This window comes from Anser anser, assembly GCF_964211835.1.
Source record: "Anser anser genome assembly, chromosome: 2".
Taxonomy (NCBI): Eukaryota; Metazoa; Chordata; class Aves; order Anseriformes; family Anatidae; genus Anser; species Anser anser.
Window position 1 is genome coordinate 156,308,845 of NC_139721.1, and position 19,584 is coordinate 156,328,428.

A 19,584-nucleotide genomic window follows, 5' to 3' on the forward strand; every position below is an offset into this window, starting at 1 on the left:
CAGCTCTTACAGTGATTGTACAGCATCTGACAGACTTAAAACTAAATCCAGGAGCACCTGCTAAGCATTGTTCATCAGTTACTACTCAAGTAGAGAGTGAGTTTAAAAACAACCTCTTCTCTATCACTAATGTTGGTTTGAAGTATTTCTTTTCCATCTGACAATATTTGAAGCTTAATAAGATCATATCAAGAAATTTCTGAAAGTTGGAAATTTGAAATTGAAAATAGAAGTGTGTGTATATACATACACACATATATATAAACAGAGGGTGGACTTGTGATGGTTTTATTTTTGGTAGTGTCTCAGAATGAACTTTGAAGTTTTTTAGAGGATAACTACTGCATATAAATGTGCTTGTTAATCTCTATCTGAAATGTTACGGAAATGAGACTTAACTCTTTAATATTTCACCTCCAGGTGTGCTTATCTCTGTCGATTCTTTTGAAATGCATACTTTTTAGAAGTCTTTGGAAGCTTTGGTGGAGGAAAGTTCAACTCACTCCTGGTTGTAGAAATCAGCTAGCATCTTACTGAAATACAAATCTGCGTGCTTTTGTACTTTTACTTTTGCAGTAACACAAACTGAAAGGAACAGCTGCGTAGGAGTGTGACCGAGCTGAATGCCTTGTCTGGAAAACTCCACTTGAAAGTGCTTGGTATGCACAAACACGTAATAGTGAATTCTTTCTTTTTACAAGCCAACAATTTCATGGAAGGTAACAATGCTAAACAATACAGATGTATTATATATGCAGTATCAAATGCCAGTAATATTTTGGACAACAGATTAACTGACCTGAATATACATTGGACTTCATTAGCCTAAAGTTGGTAGCCAAAGTTTCAGTGTTCTTAGGTAAGTCCTCCATCGACGATAGAAGCTTTTTTCAGGACATTCTCATATACTTTTTTTAATAGATAAAGATTACTCTTGTGAGCTTAGTTGGTAGAAGGTTTAGGATCATATTTTGACCCTACTAGGCACTGCCAAAAAGACATGCTTCAAAGGACTGCTTCATGCCAAAAGGACAGTCTGTAGCTGATTTCCTAAGACAAGAACTGAAGTTAATGTTAGTGCTCTGAAGCCTCTAGACCTTTTGATCAATGAGCAGAGAGAGAGTTTGGCTGAAAACTGCGCGGTTTGTCTTCTAGGCAGGTTTTGGAGCTGGTGTTTTCCTCTCCATGAAACCTGGAGGTCTGAGACTTGCTCTTCACAGCATTTGTCACTGTGCACCTGGTGGTCTGCTCTTCAAGGCTGCTACAGAGAGGTACTCATGTTATGGAGGAAGGCTTCTGAAAGCTCTATTCCAGCACATCCTTGACCTTTTCCTCAGTTTTTCCAGGGCTGGGTTACTCAGTTACTCAGTTCCTTCTCTCTCCCTTGCTGGTATCTGCTACCTAACAGGTAAATGTCAATATTTATATGTACATAGCAATTTTCACGTATGCATCTCAAGAAGTGGTAATTATGGAAAACTGGAGGGCACTCAGCATTGTTGCCAATCAGTGATGTATTTCAGGCCTCTCAATGGCTACTTAAAGCATACAAAACAGCAGAAAATAATGTCATATATTAGCCTGTGTAGTTGCAGCCCTGTAAGTAGCGTTGGAATGAAGGCGGTCACTGGTCACAGAGCTGGAGGGATTTTAAAGGATATTTTTCAGAAGCATTCATCCTCTTCAGTCAAGGTGCTCTTGATCTTTTTCCTCTGTGTTTATTGTGGTCAAAATTGAACTTTTTGTTGTTTTGAAGTAGTTCTAATTATAATGGTAATACAAGTGTACAAGTGGAGAGCTGCTTGAGTAATCTCTTCAAATTAAGTGCACTTCTAGTTAGATGACTTAAGTTTACCTGCAAGTGAACACTTGTGCTTCAGAGAAAGTGATACAAAGCTTTGTATTTCCTACCTAATTTTGTCTTTGAATGCAAAAGCCTGATACCCAGGGAAATGCAGGTGAAAATCTGGAGCCATTGTTTCTGAAGTGTGGCACATTAGAATAAAAAACTGCTGGCATATCTATTTGAAAAGGTGAAATTGTCTTTTTAAGTAAATTGGGAGGACTAAGGCTTCTTGTTTATTTTTCTTTTAACCTCCTTTTTTACTCAGGTCTTACGAGTATTAATAAATTCTTTCAACTACAGTTGCTGTTATGAGCTGTAATACAGTCCAGTGCAAATTTTAAATGTTAGCTAAGCTGTTACTTGCAAGCATAATCACTGCAGGAGTGTTCCTGTTGATATCACTGCTGCCATTTGCATGAATAAAGGTTAATCATGAGAACCAGGAGAGTGCAGGACTATAAACCTAATTTCCAACACTTCTATATGCTTTGAAAATGAGCTAGGTAGCTCTTCAGAGGCCTTAGCATTTCACCATTTTTTGCTTTAACCAAGGGATTAAACTGATGTAGTGAGCAGTTCTGGTTTAGAGAGGTCTTGGTTTGACTTCTTGCACTTACCTCCTCCATATATCCTTCGTGATGGCACATCCAACTCTCCAAAATCAGCTGCAGATTCCTGGAGACTGCAAGAGCAAAAATACGTTTAGGACTGGTGTTTTTATTCTACTGATGAAAACAGGAAGGTTTCTATACATATGCTATATATCTGTATCTATCTAAATCTATATAGATTTTGATTTTTTTTATAGATTTATTTATTTAAATCTATATAGATTTAGATAGCTGGTAATCTATATAGCTGGTATTATATAAATAACTTTTCTGTATCATGTAGAGGCTGGGAAGCAGGACTGGATACTTACAGAACTTCCCTTTTAATTAGTATAACTGACGTATTCCTGTAATGAATTCTTTTGTCTGAAAAGCCACTCATGTGCAAGTGACCGCTGCATGTGGAGATGCAGAAAAATGTCTTGTAAAACTAGTGTGGCTTGGATAACTCCTGTGCATCTGCTGCTTAGGAGCAGTACCGCAAATGTATGGGAAATGTGATCTAACAGACGGTGTATACCTAAGAGCTCTGCATAAAAGGCTCAAAGAACAATTATCTATGTTGAATGCTGTGTTTTAAAAACAGCTTCATCCATTTTCCTGCCATTTCTGTGCTTTTCCTCTGAATAACTCCAATGTATATTAATTAATTGCTTGAAATAATACCAATAAATCTAACAAGGTTTGTCTAAAGCTTGACTGCACAGAGGAAACTTCATGTTTGTTTCAGCGGTGAGAGAAAAAAATCATTTACTGAAAATACTAAGAAAGCTAATATTAATTTAGATGGAACTTAATGAAATCTTTAATGGCTTTTTAAAATTGTTTTATTTTCCTTAGATTTTAATTTGAATTAAATCATTACTATTGTTAAATTAGTTAAACACTAAATTAAGAAATGCAAATGAAGTGAGCCCAAAATCCAATGTGGTTATTGTTTTTATTGATGTATGTAGGCTAGTGGTGTGGAACAAATTCCAATTATATCTGATCTGTTATTTGCAGTACAAGTTCCTGACTCTTCATTAAGTGTAATACATCAGATTAAATGCTGTGCTCGATAAGAGCTAGGAAAATACCAGTGTTACAATAAACCTCTTGCCGCTTTTGCCTCTTCGTTTGGCCTCTTAGCACTGTGTATAATGCAGGCTGCAAGGCCTTCTAGTCTGAAGTTCTACAAATCCTGCCCAGCTGTGATCATCAGAGAAATATAAAGGTAAACTTTAGGCAGCGTAGTCACAGGAGGCCCACAAGCAAGGGAGAGTTGCTAAAGGCAACTCCATTACATACATGAGTTCACCTGAATAAATGTTCACTGGCTTCTGCTATGCTAACTTAAAATACTGGTAGCTAGCGAGGAAAATGCCAGTTTCAGATGATTTATCTCCCCGTGTGATTAAAACATCCAAAATAAATGAAGCATATTTTCTAGCACCAGAACTGGATCCTTCCGAGTTGTTCTTTATGCTTTGGTGTATATTTTTGAAGATGCTGTATCCTAAACAGACTGAAATCAGTAGAAATCTAGTTAAGGAAGAGGAAAGGCTGGGTGCCATCCTGGGCTAGCCCGCTTTGTGCACAGGCAGGGTACTCATCTGTATAAACATTCCTTTTTCATTTTTAAGCTATTGTTTTCTTCAGGATTCATCCAGAGAGGTGAAATGGAGCCAAGTAGTCAAAGCTGCCCTGTGGCAGTCTCACCTGGAGAGAGGACACCGTAGAGGGAGAGCACACCTTGCTGCGTGGCTGGCCCAGCGCAGCTCTGGGTAAGCCAAGCACACGTGGCAGTGCTGCGTTGCACAGCTGGGTATGATTCGTGCCTGTGCCCCTGCCTCTGTCCTGGTGCTGCGTTGCCCTGGATAACATGTAATTACCAATCTTTCTGGGGTATTCTTCAGGTTTCGTGTTTGAGCTGCTAGAGGAATCGTATCCTCCTGTATTGTGGAAGAAGTTGGCTGCCCTTCTGAGCGCCCATACTGAAGTGTTCCTAGCTTAGCAGTACTCCAGGATAAAATACTTTCAGCTTAGCACACTCCTCGCTTCATTTTATTCCAGCAGTGTCAGAGCATGGGTCTAGCATAAGTGGATGAGCTGCGACTGTTTCTGGCGTTGCTGCATTTGCAGCAGGGTGTTGAGAGAGAATATGAGACCTCAGCACTGGTTTACAACCTTTTGGAAGGCACTGTTGGACTTCGGTGAGGAAACCGTACAAGTGGGATGCTGACAAAGCAGTGGAGATGCTGATGCTTACAGCTGTTGCTCTGGTTTCCCTATATATAGATGCTTCTTTTTGCCAATGTACGAGGTAAGCAGCACTATTAGTTTCATTAGCATCCCTGTGAGTCAGATTGATACATCTTCAGTCGGTGGTTAAGCTGTCTGTCTCTGGCAGGATAACTGTTGGAGGCGACGTGACGGAGGCTTGTGAGGTGTTTACTGTCTCTCGTTCCCTACATCTTGGAGGATGTAGCTGGACTACCAAAGTACTACTTGGCTTTGGGAGATGGGATTCCAGTCTCTGGGTCAACCTGCATCCAGAGTCACTGAAGATAGTCCTGTGAAGGCACTGAAAGAGGTTGTAATGTTTAGTCACTGGAATGAATGAAAAAACTTTTTTTTTTTCCTCACCATGATGATGACCATCATGCCATGGTGCTGTTTCACACATTTGACTGCTCAATAATTGCTACTGTAGAGTTTGCAAAACGCTTCCTTCCTTTGTTTAAACTTTGCTCTCATACCCATTACTTCACAAACCCTTAGAACATGGCTCCAGAACATCACCCTCAAGCATCTCTGCCTGTCGGTGTACTTTATCTATGCTCCTCCATTCCCTTGGCCATTGGGGTCCTCATTCTGTGCCTGGTCTAAAAATGAGATCATTCTAGCTCAAAAACCTGCCATACATCACCCTTTGGAGAGGGTGTTGCCAGCTATCGAGTGCCTGCCTGCAGTGGTGGCGTGTAGATGGGGAGTTCCTGGGTTAGGAACAGAGAGCTTTCCCTGGCAGGAGGTGGGCTGATGGAGGTGGGCAGGAGGTGGTTTTGAGGCTGATGGTACTTGGGCTTCTCTTCTGGAAGATTTTGAAAATGCTCTTACATAGATGTTTTCGGGTGCTTCTTCCAGACTTGTGAATCTTTTTACTGTCAGAGGATGTCTAGAGTTCCTGAGTAGTCCTCTGGCCACCTGAGGATTTCATGTTGCAATGGCTGGGTGGTTTCAGGGTGGCTGAAGCGGTTGGTAGGCTATGATTGGGCCCAGTGCAGGTGTATGAATAGTGAGGATAAGTAGTGCTGGATTAGAGTATAAATATTAATCAGGATTAGGCTACAGCAAACATAACATGGCACATTTTGCTCTATAGAATCACAGAATATCCTGACTTGGCAGGGACCCCCAAGGATCACTCAGTCCAACTCCTGGCTTCTCACAAAACCACCCCAAAACTAGACCCTGTGTCTGAGAGCACTGTCCAAATGCTCCTTGAACTCCTGCAGCTCGGTGCCGTGACCACTGCCCTGGGCAGCCTGTCCCAGTGCCTGACCACCTCTGGGTGCAAATCCTTTCCCTAACGCCCAGCCTGACCCTCCTCTGATTCATGGTGTTCCCTTGTATCCTATCTCTGGTCACCAGACAGAAGGAAATATTAATAGGAAACTAACTGGATAAACAAATTCCCCAATTTCAGATAGCTCAGCTGCAGTCTGTAAGCGGTAGTGCCCTTTTACACTCCAAGGGCAGCTCTTACTGCACTAAGGACGAAGCTTTTCTTTGAAATCCAATTCATTGGCCCCTGACTGAGAAGAACTTGCCGCAGGATTTGCTCAGGATTCGCTCACCCCATTGGAAATTCTGACAGGGCTGGAATGAAATGTGAGCGAGAGGAACGGCCGTGTAACGGTGCTGGCTCATTTGTTTTCACATGAATGCATTAGAACAAAATCTCACTTTCATGAATCAGCGTTTCCCTTGTCAATAACTTTCAATATTAAACAGTAAGGTGACACCAGGTTTACATAAGAGGAGAGGTAAATTAACTTGTGCAACAAAGGATTCCTGAGGGTAAATTGATAGCTCAGATCTTGATTCATGGTTCAGCTACAGAACAGGATGGAATAACTGTTTCCTTCCCACCGTGATTAAAATTGTTTTGTAACCAGGAGAGGAAAAAAGGCATGTCTAGACCCTTAGAGGACAGCAGCTCATCCTTTACCAAATCCCGCACTGTACTGAGAAGTGATTCCCTCGTTCCCTTCTGTGTTTTGTGAAAATTATAATGCTCAGTTTGCCAAGATATGGAGCATCAGGCAGTGCGCTTCCCTTGTTGCCTAGAAAGAAAATAGCTGATGTATCCTTGTGTGCTGAAATGCCATGTTCTTCCGCAGCAGTGCAGTGTTTCCTCCTCTTCTTCCTCAACAAATCCATTTTCTGTGTCCACAAACGAACTTCTCCCTGACCTTCTAGTGCTACTCATACATGAAAACCCCAAGTGCTTCTGGGTGGCAAGTGTACCAGTTGTCTAATATATTGGAATTGACAAGATTCAAAGAGGAATGCACAAGTTTATGAATATTATTAAAAATTTTAATAAATAACCATAGAGAAGTTGTTTTGGAACATTTTTTTAGTGAAAAGTCTGTCTTTAGAACTTCTGAGATTTGGTATGTTTATTTCTTTTTTCTTTTTTCTTTTTATTTATTTATTTATTTAATTACACAGATGTCCTGCTATTCAGATCTTAGAGGCGGAAATTATTTTACCTCAGGACATACTTGATTCGTATCCATAAGTATACATAGGTTTATATAAATACAAAAATCCAAATAAATACACTTCCTTGACTTGTCATTTTAGTTGCACTTCTCTCATATGTAATAGGGTAAGTCTTCTAGACCCTCCCCTCCCCTCCCCCCCCCAAAAAAAATAAAAAAGAGATTCCCTATGTTCTTTTACTTGACTTTACCAGTTCAGGCAGCCAGTCCCGAACTGCTTCTGTCTCCCTCAAAGGTCCACAGAAAATTTAGAAGGAAACAAACCCAAGAGAAAACAGACTTTCTGCAGGCTCAGTAGTGGTGGAAGTTGTAACTGCTTCTTCAGTTGCAGGACAGGTTCTGTGCAGACACGAGCAATGAAAATTTCTTTACCCATCAATCCCAACTCCGACTCAAGAAAGTACCTTTGGAAAAAAAGTGTATGCATTTATTTATGGGCTTTATTTCTAGTTCAACTAATTTTTTGTGTGTAGATTTAACTACAGAGATTTTCATCCCACTGTCTTGCTTACGCTAGCGATGCTACTTGTGTTTAGGCATGCTCTGAGGTGGTTTCCTGAGCTCCTAGCTTTAATTTTTCTCCTCCTGCTGAGAGCCAGCAAAAAAACTGAGTCATGTCATTGTGACCCAGTGCATGCTTAGCAATTCCTTGCAGAAATCCCTTGAATGGGGATGTAGCTTGGGCCAAATTTCTCAGAATTGAGAACTATTAGTGTAGCGTATTAGTAGCTGTGAATATAAACATTGGGAAAGGTCTTATGATATAATGAGAAAAGGCCAAAGAGGTGAGCTGTGCATCACGCTACTTCATCCTATCTGCGCTTAATCCTGTTTTACACATTCAGCTCTATCTCCAGGATTATCCTCTGATATGATGATGAGAAGCTCATGCCTGTGACTTGAATAAATCACGTAAGTTGCATGTTAAATAGGGGAATGGTCTGTCAGGAGCCTCATCAAATTCAACAAGGAAAAATGTCAAGTCTTGCACCTGGGGCACACGAACTCCCTGCATCGATAAGAGGCTGGGGGGAAAAACTGCTGAAAGGAACCTGGGAGGTCTAGCTAGAAAAGAGCCAACAATGCTTCCTTGCAGCAATGAAGGCTGACAGCTTACGGACTGCATCAACATCACAGCTGGCTATCGAGGGAAGTGAGCTAGTCTTCTATTCAGCATGTATTAGACCACATTCAGAGCTACTGCACCCACTTTTGGGCCACTAAATACAAGAAATGCATTGATAAACTGGAGCAACTGCAGCGGAGGGTGACCAAAGTGGTTGAGGGCTAGAGGGAGCTGCCCTGAGCAGAAAAGGCTGGGAAAGCTGGAGTAGTTTAGCCTGGAGAAGAGGAGTCTTTAGGGAGGCTGAGATGCATGGCAGAAGAATGTGTGACAACGGATGAGGGATTCTAACTGGATATGCAAACCAAAATTTTCGCAAGGAGGAATAAAAATATAAAGCATCTTATCGCTGGCCTCTTGGTAACGGAAGGTCTTGAAGCCTTGTCTCAGAAATGTAACAAGACTCAAAGTTAATTTTATGTTGTTCTCTTTCCAAATCAAGTTGGTGTGTTGACCTAGTTCTGTCACTCAGCAGCCACAAGCCAATTGGAGCCCTCAGCTGCCACCCCATCTCGTTTTGCCTCATTCGGACAGATAGGGCTAATTACACTAGGTACTCTCTCCAAATTTTTACAGATTAATTTACAGCATGATGAACAGAGTCAGTGATGGAGATGCAACCAAGGAAGTGAGGGCTGCTCTGACCTTGTCACTCAGATGGATGAGGGGACATACTGCTCTTTTCCCAGATGACTCCTGAGCTTTGCAGAAAGTCAGTGACATGTTTAATTACTTCTGACAAATAAAGAATGCTTTCTCTTTTAGCTTTATTGTGTTATGCCCTTCATGACGGTGGAAAAAGGCAAAACTGCATCTTGACCAGCCGCCCTTTCAGTAGGATGCGATGGAGTGAAAGTCTCGCGGCTGAAGTGCAAACTTCCAGCTCACATCAACTCTTGGTGCTGTCAGGATTAGAAATGGTTGATGCAAGGAAGTGCTCAGGTACCTGCGAGGTCAATGAAGCTTAAATGCTTGCCTAAATAATGTTCTGTTAAGAGATGTTTTCTCAGCAGTCAAGATGTGGTTTACATGCTCCGTGGCATTTGATAACTCTTGTTACACAGAGAAGATTAATTTGAAATTGCATTAGGATGTGGGAAAAAAGGTCAAGATTGTTGCAATCTCCAGAACCATGATAAATATAATAAAGGTTGTGAGACTTGTCATAACTTTTAAAACAAACACATCCAGGGGAAAATGGCTATACCTGGAAATTTAGGCACGGTACAGTTAAGTGTCTGCAAGATTTGAGGCTGCCTTATTTGTTGACTTGATGGTGGATTTTTTAAATGCTTGGTGTAACAGACTTTCATGTGATGGGGACGACGTAAAAGACTTTGTGATGGGGAAAGGAAAAATGAGCGAGGGTTAAAAATGCGAAGGTTAAAAATTTGAGAGTGAAAAATGCGAAGGTTAAAAAGGCTGTCTTGAGTCAGGCCAAAGGACGAGCAAGGTGAGACACCTCCTTTGACGGTGGCTGGTCTCTCATACATGGGGAAGGCTACAACATCTACTATATCCTCTCAGCTTCCATCAGTCTGCAATTTAGCAACATCCTGAGCCTGAGGGTGTTTTTAATTATCATTTAATGGTTGTTGACAAACTTTTCCCCGTGAACTTCTCTAATGGCTTTTTAAAGGCATGTAGATTTTTGGCACCCATGGTATCCTGTAGCACTGAGCTCTTCAGCTCAGCTGCACATTGTGTGAGAAGCCCCTATTTTTTGTGTTGAACATCTCACCTGATAATTTCATTTTCTACTACGAGAAACAGGGAATAGTTATTCCCTATTGATCCTCTTGAATGCTGTGCTCTCCTGGCCTCCCCCTGTATCCCCTTCGCCATTTCTTTAGGTTTTATTTCCCACAGGGAACATTTTAACAATTTTACACTTGATTCCTATGCACCCTCTGTATGGGTAACATAGAATCTTATCTATTTCTCCTCATTTATTTATTTTATTTGTTCTTGTGCCTCCCTCGTTGACACCTCATTCTGGGACATGTCTTCAAACACATCCTGAATTAAGAGCTTCTTCATATATTGGTCTTTAATAGTCCAGGTTACTTTATGAGCATTTTAGGCTCTCGTCTGCTGCCTTTATTTTTAATGTGCTCTCTCCTTTTTATGGTACTCCATTTCACTGAAATAACATTTCTGTTGTGGGTTTTTATTCTATTTATTTATTTTGATTTATTGGCTCTTCCTAGACCAATGTACCAAAATACTTAACGGTAACTATTACAAAGGGGTTCTTGAGTAGTAACTTTCTGAACCCATCTCTTTTTTTTTCTTCTTCTAGGTTTCTTGAGTAATTGTAGCATATTTAACATATATACCATAGCGCAAAGCATGTATACCATGTAGATACATGAGTGTGATGTTTACCCTAACTCATAAAGGGCTAACTGTAGTCTCTCAGTGTTCCTGTATTTTCTGTCCGGGTAGTCTCTCCGGTCTCTTTGTGTTTGTCACTGTCATCATTCTGGGCAATTCTGGTCTTGTTGTATGATCCCAGTATTGGTGTGATATTCAAACCACATGGATTCCACGGATAGCAATCCCAAGCAGGAATTCAGGCTGGGAGATGAGTGGATTGGGAGCAGCTCTGCAGAGAAGGACCTAGGGGTGCTGGTGGATGAAAAACTGAACGTGAGCCAGCAACGTGTGCTTGGCCAGCCATGTCCTGGGCTGCACCAACAGCAGCATGGGCAGCAGGGCAAGGGAGGGCATTCTCCAGTGCCCAAGGCCAGGCTGGGTGGGGCTTTGGGCAACCTGGGCTGGTGGGAGGGGTCCCTGCCCGTGGCAGGGGGTGGCACTGGATGGTCCTTAAGGTCCCTGCCAGCCCAGACCATCCCTGTGACTCTGTGATGCTGTTACAAGTTGGTACAGATAGCTTGCTTGTCTGTTTAGGCTTCAGGTTTTCATTAATGTATAGCAACAACCTCACTGCTGTGATTTTCTATAGCTTTGCAATAAGATTTGTTCTTTTATTTTACAGCATGGCAATGATTATCTGCCTTTCACTACTCTGCTGCTTCTGTCAATATCCTCACTGAAAACTAAACACTTAAGGTTTTCTATCGTATTTTTTAGATTTCTAGTGTCTGTATAGCAGCACTTACCCAGTTGGCTCAGTAGCTTATTTTCTGTGCTGTGATTAAAATGGAATTACTTTTTTTTTGCGGTTTCTTATTCGGATTTATTAATGTCTGATTTCAGGCCTAGAAAACGTGTCATGTCCATTTGTGCCAGCCTTACTACGCTTCTTAGTTTAAAGGCTCTCCTGTAATGTTATTAACTGTAAATGCCAGCAGTCTGGTACCAGCTTGATTTAGATGAAACTCATCTCTCCTGTATAAGCAGCCCTTCTTCCAAAAGCTTCTGCAGTTCCTCCTGAATCTAAAATTAACAGTAAAAGCTCACATTTACGAGAGCAAAGTTATGCCAGTGCAGATTTTTTTTTTTTTGAAAACCATAACCAAAAAATAGACTTCCTTGACAAAAAGCTTTGTTAGGATAGAAAACCTGTTTGCTTTACAGTAAATCCGTGAATCCTGAAAATGCAGAGTGGTAGCTGCCAAACAATAGGATTCAGGTGTTGGCTGTGACTTTGGGAGGGCTAAGCTTGTAAAAGATGATTTTGTTCTGCCGTCGACTTGGCACAAGAGAGTCAGGATCCTGAGCAGGAGAAGAGAAGCAGGTTAATAAAGGTGGGTGCGTGGTGCATGGGTAGGATTTGGCTGTAGGAATTTGAAAGTTGAAGGCAGTAAGCTAAGCAGCTTAAAATCTTCAGAATAAGAGGGAGTGAAGCTTGTAAGTGCGTCAAGCCGTTTGCTTAGATCTGGAGTAAGGAGCTTAAGTAGCTTATAACACCACAACCTCGGCAGCTCCAGAGGAAGGGACTTACAAGCTGTGCAACAGCTACACTTCAAAGGCCTTACAAGCACCGCTGATGAAGCCTGCAGGGCTTCGAGAGAGCGTGTCAAGTAAATCTGTCCGTCTGCCTCTTTCTCTGCAGTATCTGAGAGCTTCCTTTTCTCTCCTCCTCATATACGCGGGGACAACTCTCCTCCCTGCAATTATCACAATGTTAAATACCAGGCACTTTAAAATCAGGAGTTTTTCAAAATTAATTTAGTCATGTCCTGTCTATATATTCTTCTTTTCCTCACTGGAAAAACAAATTACTATGTATGCTGGGATGTACTGTTATTTTCTGAAGAAATTTATATAAAAAAACTTGAATGGAACATCTACGGCCTTTATAGTGAGGGATAGAAAGTTATCTCAATTCTGTAGTTGTAAATTAGCTGTTGTTGTGGTCTGTAGCTTCAGACACATTTGTTTCTTGTTAAAGTCTTTAGGGCTAGATTATCACAAGTTGAAGTTGCGCTGTGTTGCCTTGATCCTATCCAATTCCTGTTGAAATCAGGTGGCTTAGCTGGGGTCAAATAGGCTCCCACAAAGCAGAGTTGGCTACCTTCACAAGCTTCTGCTCTGCAAAATAGTTGTCATGTCTTCAAGAATTTCTTTACTTACTAGTCAAAAATAAACCTTCATAATAGTGCTTTCTTGAGTTATTTTATAATCTCGAGTTTGTTCTTCCCTGACTACTGAAGATGCACTTCTAATTACAGGCATATGACCAGATTTCTGTTTTGCTGCTACTCCCTTCTCCCTATTTAGTTTCTCTGTTTCAAAGTAGGTTTTTATGTGCTGCTTAGTATTTCATCTGTACAAACTGAAGCATTTAATGATGAAAAATAAATATTTGTAAATGAGTATCTCACACTTCAGGCTGATTTTTTTTTAAAGTTGTCTTTAGGGTTTTTTAAACTGTACACGGTTCTGTGTTTTAGCTTATAGGTAATTAGAATTGTAAAATGGGTGAGGTTAGAAAGGAGCTCTGAAGATCATCCAGTCCAAATCCCCTGCTCAGAGGAGGCCCAGCTGGAGGAGATAGCCCAGGACAGTGTCCAGTTGAGTTTGGAATATCTCTAGGGATGGCAGCTCCACAGGTTCTCTGTGAAAGTTATTGGAGTGTTTGATCACCTATACAGTTCAAAAAAAATAATTTGGAAGGAGTTTCTTGAATTTCTTGTATTTGTTTGTGGCCTTTGCCACTTGTCCTGTCACTGGATGGCACTGAGAAGAATCTGTCTTTGTTGCCTGGATGCTTTCCTCCTGTCCCCCACAATTAATGCATGTTGACAAGATCCTCCAGGAGCCTTCTCTTCTCCAGCCTGAAGACTCCCAGCCCTCTCAGCCTTTCCTCACAGGTTAGATGTTCCAATCCCATAATCATCTTCACGGCCCTATATGGGACTTGCTCCAGTATGTCCATGTTTCTCTTGTGCTCTTGCCCAGAACTGGACCCAGCACTCCAGATGTCTTGTCTGTGCTGAGCAGTGCTCCCTTGATGTGCTGATACCACTCTTTTACATGCTGATACCACAGGCCTTTTGCTTCCAAGCTGCTTTCCAGCTGATGGCCTCTAGCCAGTTGGCTCTCGGTTGTTTCTCCCCAAGTGCAGGACTTTGCATTTCCATTTGTTGAACTTCGTGAGGTTCCTGTTGGCCCTTCTCTTCAGTCTTTTGAGGTCCCTTTGATGGCAGCAAAACCCTCTTCTTTATCAACCCTTCCCATTTTTGTATGGTCTCCAAAGTTGCTGAGGATGCACTCTGTCCCATCATCTAAGGCTGTTAGTGTTGAACAGTATCAGCTCTGGTATCGACCCCTGGGGTACACCACGATTGAGTTGCCTCCAGCGGGGCTTTGTGCTGCTGATCACCACCTTTGAGTCCAGCAGCTCAGCCAGTTTCCATCCACCTCACTGACCGCTTATCCAGTCTGTACTTGATCAGTTTGTCAGTGAGGATGTTGTGGGAGACAGTGCCAAAAGCCTTGCTGAAGTTGAGGTAAATAACATCCGCTGCTTTCCCCTCACCCACCAAACCAGTCACCTCGCCTTAGAAGGCTATGCTTGCTAATCCCAATAACCTTTTTATCACGTTTGGAAATGGTCTTCAGGAGGATTTACTCCATCACCTTACAAAGATCGAGGTGAGCCTGAGTGGCCTGTAGTTCCCTTTATCCTCCTCCCCCTGTTGAAGATAGTGACATTTGCTTCCTTCCACTCCTCAGGAGCCTCCCCCAGTTGCCATGACCTCCAGAGATGGTCAAGGGTGGCCTCACAACGATACCGACAGGCTGCCTAAGCACCGATGGGTGCATCCCACGAGGTCCCATGGCCTTATATATGTCTATTTAGTTTATTTAAACATTCCCCTTGTGTGGTCTTTTCCCCTGAGAGGAAGTCTTCCCTCCTCCAGTCTCAGGGACCTGAAAGCACGCCTTAGCAGTAAAGACAGGTGAGGGAGGCATCGGGAGCTTTGCTCCTTCATCGCCAGGTCCAGTTTGCCGTAGCGTGGCGCAGGCCTTGGTCTGCGAGGCTGGGTGAGCGTGTCCCTGTGGGCACGTCTCCAGAGAGGCAGGCCTGAGGCCCGCACCGATTTCCCAGACAAGCTCTTCCTGCCCGCGGCTCAGGATCCCGGCCAGCTGCCCCGGCGAGCCAGCGATTCAATCGCAGGGGAAGTTCAGCTTGGGTGAAAACAAAGACAGCAGCACACGTTTTTTCTTTTGTTTTTGATTGCTTCCGCCTCTGTATCTGAAGTATTTTTGAGAAAATACTTCACTTCGCAGGTGTAGCCTTGTGGACTTTCTTTCATCATAGGTTTTTCTTATCGTTTGTGGCCATTGGAGAGTTGAAAATGCTTTTGGCAGGGGAGTTAGCACAGGTGCCCCGGAGCAACTCCCACTGGGACCATTTCATTCTTTTTACCTAAAGTCCCCTTTTTGTCAGCTGTTTTCTTAGGGGTCATGTCATGTCACGAGCTGTTGTGCTGTCTGCCAGAGGATTGTGTTTTACTGCTGGCTTTTAGGACTGAAACTTCGGTATGCGAAGTAAATTTATTTATTTATTTATTTTGATACTGAAAGGACAATCCAATAAACCATTTTCTTTCTTATTGGAAATTGAAACGATATTGCTTTGTTTGGATGGAAAGAAGTGTACAGGCTGGATTTTGATGTCTCATTGATTTTAAAGCAAAGCATTGACTGTGGTTCGCAGTGAAAAGGTGGTGTGGTATGGGTGCTGCTTTCTCGCTCACGAGACATGGCACGCAGCCCTGCTTCATGTAGGTGAATAGTTTTCTACCTCTAAAATACAGACGATGATAATTCCTGGTTGTTAAGGGTGTTCTGAGGATGAATTGCTTATTATCAGATTGGGATTATAAACTAGCTCAGCTGTTATATGGGAAATAAAATTCGGGTCAGAGATTTCCTTTTTTTTTGTGGTTAATCCTCTGATGGAAAAACTTCTTATGGACCCTGTACACCAACAGAGGTCTAGTCCAGAGTCACTGATGTTTTCGGGTTCACGGTGATTTATTTGTGCCTTGGATGAGATACTTGGATACACAGAGGAGAATAAACCAGTTTGCTGCATGGTTCTGGAGGGCCGGAATCATTGCTTTTGCTTAAAACTTACGTAGGATATGGATGTGGGGTAGCATTTCTATTGTTTATTCTGGGAGGTTATGAAAGGAGCTAGGAGGTGACAGGCCATGTAGTCTGCCTGGTGAGCGTGTCTCTGATACGTCAGATCTGACACATGTAGCACACAGGAGGCCAGGGCCCATAGGGTAAATCATGATGCATTTTGTATTCCTCGCTTTCCAGCCAGCCAACTTTTGAGCTTGAAAAAGACAGGATGAGTATAGAAGTCTGAACATACGGTGACCCTAATTAAGCGGCTGATGTTATTTTTTTCATCATCATACTCATTGCAGTCATACTGACCTTAACAACTACCCCTAATCCTTTCCTCTGGTGTGTTCAGCTATTGCCATGAAAAGTTTTTGTCCCAAGAGCAGGAGGCTGAGGAAGCGTGTACAATCAAATACCTACCTTTTTGTTTCATAAGAAGTTATGCTTTCAAAATCTGTTTTCAAGCTGTCACAGAATTAAAATTACACTTCAGGGGGCTTTTGCGAAGAAACATGAAACATCTCCTTTTGGAGATGGCGATTGAAATCCCTTTTTCTGACTGATAACAGGACTGCGTCTTGAACCTGGATTTGACATAAATCAAGCCAGTGCATTTGCTTTTGGGCTGAGAGTCAGCCTGGCTTCTGCTTGGGGCTATTCTACTTCTTATGAAATATTCACTGGTCCAGAGAGACAATGTGACTTTGTATAACTTGATGGTGAAGGAAAATTTGTGGGATAAAGCAGACCCCGGTTCAGGTTCTGTTCCTACTCTAAATCAGGTGATTTACATCCTAGGTGAGTCCATGGGCAGTGGGGTGATAATGTTTATTCTTTTTCTGATCTTTCTTCAGTTATTAATTTTCTGTCATGGCCCTGAAAAATTCTTTTATTAGCTGTCATGGTCCAACAAAAAATATCTCGCAGAAAAATTCTTGACCAGCTCTCTCAGAACTACTTCATAAGTTATGAATTATAAAACAAGGGTGCCAATATGTTCTAGGTAATAATGCATGGGTTTTCCCCTTTTATTTAACTAGTCTTTGCTGTAGTCAGCATCTCTAGTTAAATCCTTGGCTTGTATGCAGTTGCTGTATTCCTACTTTCTATATGCTGGTATAAGAGTCTAAGACTCCCGTGACCAGAGCTTTTTTTTTTCCCCCTTTATTCTTGTGATTTTCCGTAATTTAGATAGCTTTACAGTGTGTCTTAGTGGATTTTTAATTTTGCAGAACTTGAATCAGTTTGCTTTTGAAAAATTAACCAGGCCGTGCCCTTGAAAAGTCATTGCATCCATTATTACCTCCACATGTGATAAGTTTAAGAAAATGATTAGCAAAGGTGTCACTCATTTCTGCATGCTGTATATCAGATCGGACTTGCTGTGAAGTAGTGAACCATATTAAAGCCGTGAAATCAGCCCTGTTCTACAGGGACTCCAACCAGCTGCACCAATTTTACTACTTTTTCCCTTGCAGATTCAGGAATGATTGGAATGGAGTTTGACAGTTTATTTACAGATTCGCTGTGACTGACAGGACGCCAGAGGGGAAATGTTTGTACTCCCTGAAGGTAGTTTTTGGTAACTAAGGCTAAATATCTGACAGGACTTCTGTTACCGAACAGTGTGTGATCAACAGTTGCATTGCTGCAGGATTCAGGGCATCTTTTCATTTAAAACACAGCTAAAATTACAGAACTAAAGCTAGCATTTGCCTTGATGGAGAGCGCACAACATGCACACCAGAAGATGTGGGGCACTGGTGAGTTCAAGCCTTCATTCCAATCCTGATCTCTCATCCCTGTAAGAAATTAGCACCAGGGAAAGAAGATGAGAACAACTCACATGCCTTCTTTCCTCTTGGTCACTGATTTGCAGACGTAAAATTTGTGAGTTCCATAAATTTTTCAGTATGGGCTTGGATCTCTTATGTGGAAGATTCAAGTCTCCTACACAACAGGCCTGTTTCTCTATATTATGGGCTGTCAAGAGCTCATGGCCTGTGCCTTGAAAACTTATGTCCGTGTGTGATGTTAAGGCTCCTTACAGTCTAACCTTGAAATCAATAAAATCAAATTCATCTTATTCTTATTCTTTACCTTAAAATTAAGGCAGATAAGACTTCTTGTTCATGACTGTGTTGTGCAGTTTCATATTGTGAGTGTGTACAGTAACCTGACTGAAGTATCCTCATGGTGTATAAAAATCAGTCTAATATGATGATACTCAGAAAACAGAAACCTTCTGGAAGAGAATGTGTGAACTATATACTATATAATATACAATGTGTGTGTAGTAATATTATACTCTGTATTCCCAGAACTAGTATTAAGCATTTGATCAGGAAAGTATTTTTGTTCATTAATAGCTCTTTGTTCATTTAAGAGGCACAGAAGCTTTTGTACGTTGAAAAGGTTAATTATACTCTGAGTAAAGGTACTTGAATAAATTGTGTGTTTTATGGGTAGCAGAGGTTGAAGGTGGGCAGATCTGTCTAGCGCAGAGAAAAAATATATTTTTATTAGATTGTTAGGTGTTAGGAAGTGCTGCCAACTGGCCAAATGCAATCTGAGTATTCATGAGCAAGAGATGCTGATATATTGCAGGGGACAGAAAATATGCACCTGAGTTCCTGTGTCCTTACTTGTGTTTAAGCTAGTCTTACTCACTATATGTCTCGTATCGTAGAGTTTGGTAAGGTTAATTTTGTTTGTTTGTTTTTGTTTTGTGTCTATCTGGATTCTTTCCTATATATTTTGGTTATAATAAGGCTATGCATCAAGAAAGAGTCATACAGCAGAAATGGTGAAAAATAAATGAAAAAAAGGCAAAAAGAGTCTTTTTAAGTCATGATCATGTGGTGTCCACTTCTAATGCTGATATGCCAGGTGTGACTTACACAAGGACCTGAATGCACTGTGTCGTACCACAGCTCTAAGGAGGATTTCTCAGGGTCTGTGGCTATTAGATCATCCAGCTGTGCCCACCTCCCCATTGAGTGGGGTTCTTCTGCTGCCGTCTTTGCTGTGGATACTACAAGGCTGACAGGTGAATTCTTATTTATATTTTTCTAATTGTCAACAATAAAGGACATATTTCTGGGAACAGATTCGCAAACAGCTCAGGTCTTTCCCCAGTGAATTCTCTTATTAGACTACGTGGCCGTGGTTATTCTGGACCTGTGACTCTGGCAGTCCTGTCTGCATGGTGACTTTTCCATAAGGGTAAGAGCGATGGGTGTCTGTTCATGCTATTATCCAAGGAGTCAGGTCAGTACCCTGGGGAATGGGAGTGGTGCTTAACCTATGCCCACGTCTTGCAACCTTGACTCTTAAAAAGCTTTTCTCACAACAAACTGAACTTTGGCATGCCACAGTTTAATATTGCCAGTCTTTGTTCTCTCCACGGAGAAGAGCTGATTCCCCTTCTCCTTGTGGATGCTCTTTTAATCATGTTTCCACTAGTTTTAGTGTTAGCACTGCCTGTTTATAAGCGTACAAGTTTTACCCTTAAGGGTGAAGAAAGGTTGCCCAGTGTAATGCAAGAAGTCAGTGATGGTGTAAGGTCCATGTGGTCCAACAGCCCTGGGTTCTGCTTTCCTCCTGTGGGTCTGGTCTAAAACCTTTTAACAGACAAAAGTAGACTTAATGTACTTTTAGTAGACTTCAGCTAAT

At 41.7% G+C, this 19,584-nt stretch overlaps 1 protein-coding gene across 19 annotated transcripts in view; it reads left to right on the plus strand.

Moving 5' to 3' along the window:
• Positions 1-19,584, plus strand: part of XYLB (xylulokinase) — a 99,806-nt gene that overhangs the window by 34,770 nt on the left and 45,452 nt on the right. The window contains exons 16-18 of one of the 19 annotated variants that reach the window (XM_083824690.1): positions 4-96; positions 577-659; positions 1,156-7,366. The exons of 11 other annotated variants lie outside the window; for them this stretch is intronic. In XM_083824690.1, the coding sequence (XP_083680816.1) occupies positions 4-96; positions 577-614 (131 nt within the window). In that variant the 3' untranslated portion in view covers positions 615-659; positions 1,156-7,366. Of the gene's footprint in view, positions 1-3; positions 7,367-9,117; positions 12,057-19,584 lie in introns of those variants that run through there. 7 more of the 19 variants (XR_014579961.1, XR_014579962.1, XR_014579963.1 and 4 more) reach the window with 7 other exon arrangements.